This window comes from Chrysochloris asiatica, unplaced genomic scaffold, assembly GCF_000296735.1.
Source record: "Chrysochloris asiatica unplaced genomic scaffold, ChrAsi1.0 scaffold00032, whole genome shotgun sequence".
NCBI lineage: Eukaryota > Metazoa > Chordata > Mammalia > Afrosoricida > Chrysochloridae > Chrysochloris > Chrysochloris asiatica.
In genome coordinates, this window is record NW_006408550.1 from 14,224,576 (window position 1) to 14,235,652 (window position 11,077).

Below are 11,077 nucleotides of genomic sequence, written 5' to 3' on the forward strand. Positions count from 1 at the left end.
GGACCAGTTGCTGTTTGGTAAGGTGGAGGGTCAGAGAAAATGAGGAAGACCCCAATTATATGGATTGGCCAAGTGGTAGCATCAAGGGACTCAAGCATGGCAACAGTAGTGAGGTTGGCCCAGGATCGGGCAGTGTTTCATTCTGCTGTGCATAAGGTCACTATGAGTTGATACCGACTCGATGACACCCAACAACAACAATAAGAAGGGGCTATCACTCTTAAAGAGTATTACATTAATTTTGTTTTGTCTATGCTGGTTTCCAAATGACTGACTATCATTTAAAATTGTGTCCATCTGATTCTTATCTCTGCTAACTATACCAAAGGGGTTTTATTAAGTCATAACTATACAAAGAAAATAAAAGACGAAGTTGAGATTAACTGAATGTATAATACTTAATGCTAGTGACTACACATATATAATATACTATGCACTGTAGGATTAGCACTAGACTGTGTATCACAAGATTAGCAGTTCAACCCCACTAGCTGCTCCTCGGAAACCCTATACAGGGGTTGCTATGAGTCGGAACCAACTCGACGGCACTTAACAACAACAACAATAGTGTGCCTGATGTTAACTTTTCTAACCTTTGCTGTCTAAAGAACAGATTAAATTCTTAACTCTGTAAGGGGACTGTTGAGACCGTGTCGCCTTTTTTTTTGTGTGTATCTCTTTTATGTACCCATGGTGTCCATGCCCCACTTCACCTGTGTTAAAAAGTTAGTCCCTTCTGTTTTGTGGTGTGCTCAATGGAATGAGTCCTCTGTTTTATAAATGCAATGAAGCATGATATGAAAACCTTGAACAGAACTGGGTGACAGCCAAGTTCCAGTTGGCTGATCTATCTTACCAAACACATTCACACCTATGTTACTCAGTTTACTTAACTCTGTAAAAGACTGGGGTTGGGGACAGTGAGTCTTACCTAAAGGATTGTTAAGAGAAATAAATGTGATTAGGCATAGACAATGCATAGTCGGTGACGGGAACATGGTGGTGGTGGTGTGCAACCTAGTCAGTTCCAACTCATAGAGATACTGTATAGGGTATCTAGAGCAGAAAGCCTCATCTTTCTCCTGTTGAGTGATGGTAGATTCAAACTACTACTGACTGTGTGGTTAGCAGACCAGTTTGTAATCCACAATGCTACCACTATGCTAAAGGAGCTCTGGTAGCGTAGTGGTTACGAATTGGGCTGTGAACCACAAGGTCAGCAGTTGGAAACTACCAGCGGGTTCCGTGGGAGAAAGATGAGGCTTTCTGCTCCTGTAAAGATTTACAGCCTTGGAAACCCTGTGCAGGGTCGCTATGAGTTGGAACCGACTCCATGGCACTTAACAACAATAACATGCTATCTATCAGAGATCCTTTGGCACAAGCTGGTGGTAGTAGGGATGTACCATGGAGCTGATTCTGACTCAGAGCGACCCTGCATAGGAAATCTTTACAGGAGCATAAAGCCTCATCTTTCTCTTGTGAATGCCTGGTGTTTCGAACAGCTGACCTTTAAGTTAGCAGCCTGACTCATAAGCGCAAGGAAGGCATTAATCATCATTATCAGTAGCTTTCAAGGAAAACATACTTCTGGTTCAATTTTGATGAACTTTATATATAAAGAAGTTTGCTTGACTCCAATGGGCTCTACAAAGTGATAACAGTAGCTATGCCTGTCAACTTTTCTTTCTCATCATCTCCATCTCTTTCTTTCTCTCAGATCTGCTTATAGTGTGCTATGAGACAGAACTTACTCCATGGCACTTAACAACAACAACAACAACAAAGAATTAAGGATGCCTTCACCTTAGTAGAGGGTGTGATTCAAGGCACCACCCTTAGTTTCTATTGGGGCATGGCCTGATTCCCATTTCTAAGACTGCTTTGGAAAAGCTTGTCCTCTTGCCCTGGGTCTTCCATCTGGCTCATTACATCTGACCTTCAGTTGGTGAGACCTTTGGCTCATCACCTGAGCGGATTCACCAGCTCCTGTAGCCTCATGCATCAATAGCCATTTCTTTTAACAATTGTGAGTTTTGTGAGACATTGCAGCTTGTTGCAAAATCCTGGGACTTGAAGGAAGGAAGAAGTTGTGATTGATATCAAGAACAATGGAGGGACATGACATGTTAGAAATATCAAACATTTGGGACATCTTTAACCTCAGTTCATAGGTACCAGGCTTGACAGAATATTTAAATGAGAAGATTTGCTGAGGATGTAGCCATGGCAAGTACACTGAGGTGGACTCTAGTGAGGAAAAGGTCTTCCCAATGAGTAGGAATAGTTAGAGAGGTCAGAGAAGAACCAGAAACTAGTTATGCCAAAAAAGGCAAGAAGAGAGTTTTAATAAGAGTGAACATTACAGTTTCAAATTCTGCATTTGCAAAGCATGAATTCTTAAAATCACTTCTTAAAATGTACAGCTTGGAATTCCAGAATTAACTATATAACAGTAACTCTCCAAGCTATAGGACTATTTGCCTCCTGTGCTTTTATTTACAATGTTGGCCATAGATTAATAGACATAAAGGACATTGCCAGGGCAAATATCTTAACTGGGGTGAATTTCCCTTTTGTTGACATAACATGACTGTAGAACTCAGTCCAGACCTCCACCCGATAAGGTTTTATGTTAGATCGCCAGACATTTTCTCTTCAAAGTTTCCTCTGAAGTTCCTCCAAATAAAACAGCTTTCCAGAGGCTTCTGAGTCTCTTGTCTAGAAAAAGGGGCCCATTAGTTTACTGCAGGCCAGAGAAGAAAGCAGTTTTTGAACAGTAGGCAAGAAGAATCAACGGCGCCTTGCTTTTTCTCCTTGAATCACTTCTCTTTTCTTCAACCACAAAACAGAGATTTTGACGTTTTTTAATGCTTTTTTTTTACCATGCATGTTACATTGTGTTTAGATTTTTTTTTTTTTAATACTTAAATTTTGGTCTATTTTCATTTAAAATTCTCAGGCTATTTCCTTATGAGCAACTAATTTAATCACTTTCATGTTGTCTGACTCAATCCTGGGAAAAGTTAATTCAAACAAACTGGTTGATTGGATATAAATGAAGGATAAAAGGACAGAGTAAGGGGACAAGAAAGGGAAGAGAAAGGAAGGGATATATGAGGGGGCTTCAAAAAGTTCTGGGAAAAATGGAATTAGAAGATAATAAAACTATTCTCTGACCTTTTTGAAACTCCCTTATAAGTCTTTATAGATAACTAAGTTTTCTAGATAAGAAGCTAGGTGTGGCATTGTAAGATAGGCATAGCACTGCTAACTGCAAGGTCAGCAGTTTAAACCCACTCACTAGCTGCTACCTAGGAAAAAGTTGAGGCTTTTTGCTCCCGTAAAGATTTACAGCCTGAGAAAAATAGTGTAGCATCCTGTGCGTCAGAATCAACTTGATGGCAGAGAGTATTTGGGGTAAGTTTTCCAGACAGGTTTAGGTTTATTCCTTTAAGCATTGAACGTTACCTAACCATTTTAGATGGTAATTTTGAAAAAAAAAGTTTTCACAATCTTTATCTCCCTAAATTGAAGGCAACTGATGATCATTTAGGAACAACATTATGAGCATCAGTAAAATTCTACTTATTGACATACCTGGGACTATTTGCCCTTATAGTAACCGGCCTCAGACTAATGTTCTTTATGTGTTACTAGATGTAATTATCACTGCTTATTTCTACATTTTACCTGTTAGCAGGGTGTTGGCGGCTATTTGTCATTGTGATGTGTTTGCCTACATCAGCCCTTCTCCTTTCCTACTTTAAATCTATCATGAATTTAAAAGCTAGAGTAACAATCATAATAGAATTGTGTGCATATTAAATGCAAATAGATTCTGCATGAGTACTGAGCTTTCAAAAAACATACAAGTTTTGGGGCAGGGACAGCACAGTGTTGAGGCTGGCTGCTCCGAGGCTTGGCTTATCTTCTATGCTGTCTCTTCATTCATCTCCTGGCTGGTGACTGAGAATTAGTCATCCCTCAATAAGTGAGTTATTATTGAACTCTTCAAGTCTGGTATCTGACATCTTTTGGAAGTTTCAGAGCAGCAATGAGATCACCGATTGTGAGGTTGGTACAGGACTGGGCAGTGTTTGCTCTGTTATGCATACAGTCATTATGAGTCGGTACCAACTCAATGGCACCTAACAACAACAGGTGTACTTACGACATACTGACATAGAATCCATAAACAACATATGAAGTAGAGTTAGTAAGGGACTGTCAGATTTTTACAGAAATTAAAGAGAACTAATCCCATGACTGATGTGAGTTTAATGACTATGATGGAGCTGCTCAATTCTATTCACACACAGGACTGGCTGTGGTTTTTCTGATGCTCCATGGAAATGTTACGTCTGAGGCAAAGAGAAAAGGAGAGAAGCAAAGCCACTTACACATGTTATCACTGACAACTGGAAAACATGAACTCTTGTTGTTGTTGTCAGGTGCCATCGAGTCGGAACCGACTCATAGCGACCCCATGCACAGCAGAAGGAAACAATGCCTGATCCTGGGCCAACCTCACTACCACTGCCACACTTGACGCCATCAATGATGCCACCTGGCCGATCCATCTCATTAGGGGTCTTCCTCTTTTTTTCCGACCCTCCAGCTTACCCAGCATGACATCCTTCTCCAGCGACTGGTCCCTCCTGACAACATGTCCAAAGTATGAGAGATAAAGTTTAGCCATCCTGGCCTCCAAGGAGCACGCTGGCTACACTTCTTCCAAAACAGATCTATTGGTTCTTTTGGCAGTCCATGGCACTTTTAGTATTCTCCTCCAACAACACAATTCAAAGGCATCAATTCTTCTATGATCTTCCTTATTCACTGTCCAGCTTTCGCATTCATATGAGATTATTGAAAATACCATGGCTTGGGTCAGGCGCACCTTAGTCCTCAAGGTGACATCTTTGCTCTTCAACACTTTAAAAAGTTCCTGTGCAGCAGATTTGCCTAATGCAATACGTCATCTGATCTCTTGACTGATGGTGCCACGAATGTTGATAGTAGATCCAAGAAGAATGAAGTCCTTGACAACTTCAATCTTTTCTCCATTGATAAGAATGTTGTTTATTGGTCCAGTGGTAGGATTTTTGTTTTCTTGACATTGAGATGCAATGCATACTGAAGGCTGTTATCTTTAATCTTCATCAGTAAATGTTTCAAGTCCTCTTCACTTTAAGCAAGCAAGGTTGTATCATCTGCATATCGCAGGTTGTTAATGAGTCTTCCTCCAATCTTGACGCCACATTTTTCTTCATAGAATCCAGCTTCTCGTATTATTTGCTCAGCATACAGGTTGAATAAGTATGGTGAAAGAACACAACCTTGTCACACACCTTTCCCATGAACTCTTAAGAGGGGCAAAATTTAGTTGCTGAGTGAACTGAAAATTATTACATTTAGAAATAAAGTAGATATACATATAGTGCATAAACAGATTGTGGTATTACATTCCATGGGAGTGTTATTAGGGGCAACTATCTAAAAAGACTCCTAGGAGGTTAGCAACATGAACAAAAGGGTGGGAAACACGGCTGCTGTCATGAATATGGAATTGTGGTTAGATGCTGTCGAGCCTGTTCCAATTCATAACGACCCTATGCACAACAGAATAAAGCATTGCTGGTCCTGTGCCACACTCACAACTGTTGAGCCTGTTGCTGCTGCCACTGTGTCAGTCCAACTCACTGGGAGTCTTCCTCTTTTTCATTGACCCTCCACTTTACCAAGCATGATGCCCTTCTCCAGGAACTGGTCCTTCCTGGCAACGTATAAAAAAGTATAAGAGATAATGTCTCACCATCCTCACTTCTAAGGAGAATTCTGGTTGTACTTCTTCCAAAACTGATTTGTTTGTTCATTCTTCACCAACTCCATAATTCAAAAGCAGCAATTTTTCTAGGGTCTTCCTTATCCACTGTCCAACTTTCACAAGCATATGAGGCATTTTGAAAATGCCATGGCTTCAAAGACAGTGGCAGAGGTGATGGCATAGAGAGATAGAGCAGCTGAAGACTCTAGGTCCATGGACTGAGAAAGGCTGTGTGCTTGAGGACATTTGCTGGTTTGCAAAGTGTGCTTGTAGGACATTTAAACGAATATGTATTTTCTGTTTTGTATTTGTATATCAAAAAGGGGGGGAGGGAATAGAGGTAAATACTGTTGATTGATGGTACATGGAAGGGATTGTAGTTATTGCAATTAAACAAAATATGGATTTATTGAATGTAAAGCTGATAATCTGCCCTATAAACTTTCACTCAATTCATAATAAAAACTTAACAACAACAAAAAAGATAGTATCAGTATCATGGCTTGAGTTCGGTGCACCTTAGTCCTCAGTGTGACTTTTTTGCTGTTGAACACTTTAAAGAAGTTTTTTTTTGTAGCAGACTTGCCTAATGAAATATGTGGATTTCTTGACTATTGCTTCTACCAGACTTGATTGTGGATCCAAGCAAAATGAAATCTTTGAAAACTTCAGTCTTTTCTCCATTTATCATGATATTATTTATTGGTCCATTTGTGAAGATTTTTATTTTCTTTACATTGAGATGTAAACATATGAAAGTCTTTGATCTTTATCAGTAAGTATTTCAAGTCCTCTTCACTTCCAGCAAATAGGGTTGTATCATCTGTCTATTGCAGGTTGTTAATGAGTCTTCCTCCAATCCTGATATCACATCATTCTTCTTCATATGACTCAGCTTCTCAGATTATTTGTCCAGCATTCAGACTGAATTGTTGTTGTTGTTAAGTGTCTTTGAATCAGTTACGACCCACAGCAACCCTGTATAGGGTTTCCAAGGAGAAGCTGGTGAGCTTGAACCGCCAACCTTGCAGTTCAAATGGCTTCGTAGTCTGGAGCATTAACCCACAGCGCCACACCAGGACTCCTCAGACTGAATAAGTATGGTGAAAGGAAACAACCTGATGCACACCTTTCCTGATATTAAACCATCAGTATCCTCTTGTTCTTTTCTAACAACTGCCTCTTGGTCTATTGTTGTTGCTATTGTTAAGTGCCATCAAGTTAGTTCTGTATAGGGTTTACAAAGAGCTGCTGGTGGGCTTGAACTGCCACCCTCATGGTTAACTGTCAAGTGCTTATTGTACTACACCAGGATTGTTGTTAAGTGCAATCGAGTCAGTTCTGACTCATAGTGACCCTGCATAGGGTTTCTGGGGAGCAGCTGGTGAGTTTGAATCGCCAACCTTGCAGTTCAAACTGACCTTGTAGTCCAGTGCATTATCCTACAGTACCACACATGGACTCTGCCACAAAGATTAGCAGTTTGTAAAGAAGGATTTATGAGTCCTGGTGGTTCAGTGGTTAAGCGCTCATAGCCAAAGAGTTGGTGGTTGAGAACTACCAGAAGATCTGTGGAAGAAAGACTTGATAACATGCTCCCATAAAAGACTAATGCCTAGGAAATCCTGTGGGACAGTTCTAACCTGTTATGTAGGGTCACTCTGAGTTGAAATTGACTCCACAGCACACAACATCAATGAAGAAGGATATGGTGCTGGGAGACAAGAGAAATTAAGCTTGTGTCATCTATGTTTGTGTGTCCGGCAGTTGGCCCTGTCTTCCCTTTCCGTTTCCTTTCTGCCATTCACCTGTACAGCACCTTTCACTCTAACAGAATCACCTGCATTCTTCCTGTGTGCCACTCTGGTTACTGACATGGCAGTCCTTTAACTTGGGATTCCCTTTTCACCCTTTCTTACCTGGCCTACTCCATCTTTACAACCCAACTCAAGCATCACCTTAGCCTGGCAGCCTTCCAAATGCAAAACAAAAACAGCAACAAAACACAATCAACCAAACTAAATAAATCAAGATAAATGAATACAGAGATGTTGTACCTTTTAGGAACACAAACTGTTGAGCAGATACCTGAATGGAGAAAGTCATAGGAATATTCTGTGGAAAAAACTATTCAAATACCCTGAAAAGAAATAAATACTGACTCATCAAAAAACTTGATGTAGCTGAAGCCAGGAACAATAGGGGAGCGAACGTTATGGGAAATCAGGTTGGAAAGATAATGGTGGTGGTGTTATGTGCTATGGAGTCGGTTCCGACCCATAGCGACCCTGCACAGGGTTTCCAAGGCTATAACTCTTTACGGGAGCAGAAAGCCTTATCTTTCTCCCGCGGAACAGCTGGTAGTTTCAAACTGTTGACCTTAAGACTCGCAGCCCGATTCGTAACCACTACACTATACAGACATTATAATGTTAGGACTTCAAATTTTCTATGAGGTATGATGAAAAAATAATTGCTCAGAGCCTTGACTTCTGTGACAGCAGAGTATCTCATGAGCTGATTTATGGATTCAAAGACCTACTCCCCCAACATTGACTGTTGTAGGGAGAATTGATTTTTATTGTTGTTAAGTGCTGTTGAGTCAGTTCAGACTTACATAAAGTGTATGTACAACAGAACAAAGCACTGCCTGGACTAATGCCATCCTTACAGTTGTTGCTATGTGTAATAGAGTTTTGTGTCAGCTTGACTAGGACAGGCTTTCTAGGGGTTTAGCGGTTGGGATGTACTTGTTTTATGGCAATGAAACCTAATACAGGCATAGTTAAATCTATGATGAGTGGCTTAAAGCAGCCAATAAATTGAAGGGATGTTCCCTTGGGGGTGTGGTCTGCTCCCAATACAATGGGCACGTGGGAGGTACTTTCAGTCTGTCTACTGCTGGGGACCTGGGACTACAATTGTGGGACAATATATATACGCGGCACATAACCAGCCAACCATATATTGTTGTTGCTGTTAAGTACCGTGGAGTCAGTTTCAACTCATAGTGCTCCTGCACAGGGTATCCGAGGCTGTAAATCTTTACGGGAGCAGAATGCATCATCTTTCTCCCAGGAACCGCTGGTAGTTTCAAACTGCTGACCTTGAGGTTGGCAGCCCGACTCTTAACCACTACGCTACCAGAGCTCCATATATATATAAATATACGCACATACATACATGTTTCACTGCTTTTGCTTCTCTAGAGAATCCAGCCTATGACATTGTTTGAGCCTAAGACACTGATTGTAGCCACTGCATCAATCAATCTCATTAAGGGTCTTCCTTTATTTTGCTGACTTCCAAGCATGATAATCCTTCCCCAGGAACTCATGTTCCTGAGGACATGTCCAAAGTATGTGAGACGGAATCAAAACAGGGAGATTAGTTAGATAGACAAAGTCATCCATGTTTGTGTGTGATGAAAAAGGTTGTCTAGCCGACTGATTGGAAGAGATCCATATTTGTGCCCATTCCAAAGAGAGGTGACCCAATGGAATGAGGAAATCATCAATCTCTCTGATATCCCATACAAATAAAGTTCTACTAAAGGTAATACAGAAATGGCTGCAAGCATACCTTGACAGAGAACTTCCAGAGGTTCAAGCCAGATTCAGAAGAGGTCGTGGAGGTATATCATTGTTGATATCTGATGGATCTTGGCTGAAAGCAGAGAATATCAGAAAGATGTTTACCTGTGCTTTATTGACTACGCAAAAGCTTTCGATTCTGTGGATCATGACAAGCTACGGAAACATGGCTAAGTATGAGTATTCCAGAACACTTAATTGTGCTCATGAGAAATCTGTACCTGGACCAAGAGGCAGTTGTTCGAACAGAACATGGGAACACTGAATGTTTTAAAATTTAGAAAGGTGTGTGACAAGGTTGTATTCTTTCACCATACTTATTCAACCTGTATGCTGAACAAATAATCTGAGAAGCTGGGTTATATGAAGAAAAATGTGGCATCAGAATTGGAGGAAGACTCATTAACAAACTGCGATATGCAGATGATAAAACCTTGCTTGCTGAAAATAAAGAGGACTTAAAATATTTACTGATGAAGATCAAAGAGACAGCCTTTGGTATGGATTGTATCTCAATGTAGACAAAAATCCCCACCACTGAAACAATAAACAACATTCTTATCAACATAAAAAAGATTGACGTTGTCAAGGACTTCATTCTTCTTGGATCAACTATCAATACTCATGGAAGCAGCAGCCAAAAAATCAAACGACGTATTGCATTAGGCAAATCTGCTGTACAAGGCATTTTTAAAGTGTTGAAAAGCAAAGATGTCAGCTTGAGAACTAAGGTGCATCTGACCCAAGCCCTGGTATTTTCAATCACCTCATATGCATACGAAAGCTAGACAGTGAATAAGGAAGACCATAGAAGAATTGATGCTTTTGTGTTATAGTCTTGGAGGAGAATATTGAAAGTGCCATAGGCTGCCAAAAGAACTAATAGATCTGTTTTGGAAGAAGTGCAGCCAGAGTGCTCTTTGGAGGCCAGAATGACCAAACTTTGTCTTTCATACTTCGGACATATTGTCATGAGGGACCAGTCGCTGGAGAAGGATATCATGTTTGGTAAGGTGGAGGGTCAGAGAAAGAGAGGAAGACCCCCTACGAGATGGATTGGCCAAGTGGCAGCATAGATGGACTCAAGCATGGCAACAGTAGTGAGGTTGGCTCAGGATCAGGCAGTGTTTTGTTCTGCTGTGCATAAGGTCGCTATGTGTGGGTACCGACACAGTGGCACTTAACAAAGGGAGTTAATAGGTAAATAGGTGAGAATTAGCCTAGAGTTTCATGAATCTCTCCACTCACCTGGATACAAGGACAACTATAAGACTCAGGTCAAATACCACAGCAGCTAGAAACTTACCCAGATTGCTGGTAACTTCCTTTTCTGGCCTCCCATACTCTTTTATCTATTCCTCTATTTATTGCATTATCCTCATTCAATTTTAATGACTTATTTATATACCTGTCTTTCCTATTGCACTACAAGACCCTGGAGGGTAAACTGTATTTCAGTCATCTTGGCAACTATAGGGCCTAACATAGTATTGGACTTGTAGTAGCATGTTAAATATTTTATAAGGGTTATTTCATTTAATACAACAGCCTGATGAGTCAGGAACTACTATTAAATCATTTTCTGATGAGAAAACTGAGGCACAGAGAGTTTAAGAAACTTGTCTAAGTCTATAGAGCTAGCCAGAGAATGGTA

The 11,077-nt window shown here is 40.5% G+C and overlaps 1 protein-coding gene across 1 annotated transcript in view; it reads right to left on the reverse strand.

Moving 5' to 3' along the window:
* The window catches only part of LOC102820604 (zinc finger protein 706-like), a 20,726-nt gene extending 9,961 nt beyond the window's left edge, over positions 1-10,765 (reverse strand). Inside the window, exon 1 of the mRNA XM_006859360.1 lies at positions 10,730-10,765. Coding sequence (XP_006859422.1) covers positions 10,730-10,765 — 36 coding nt within the window. The remainder of the gene's footprint in view (positions 1-10,729) is intronic.
* Positions 10,766-11,077: the final 312 nt, after the last annotated feature.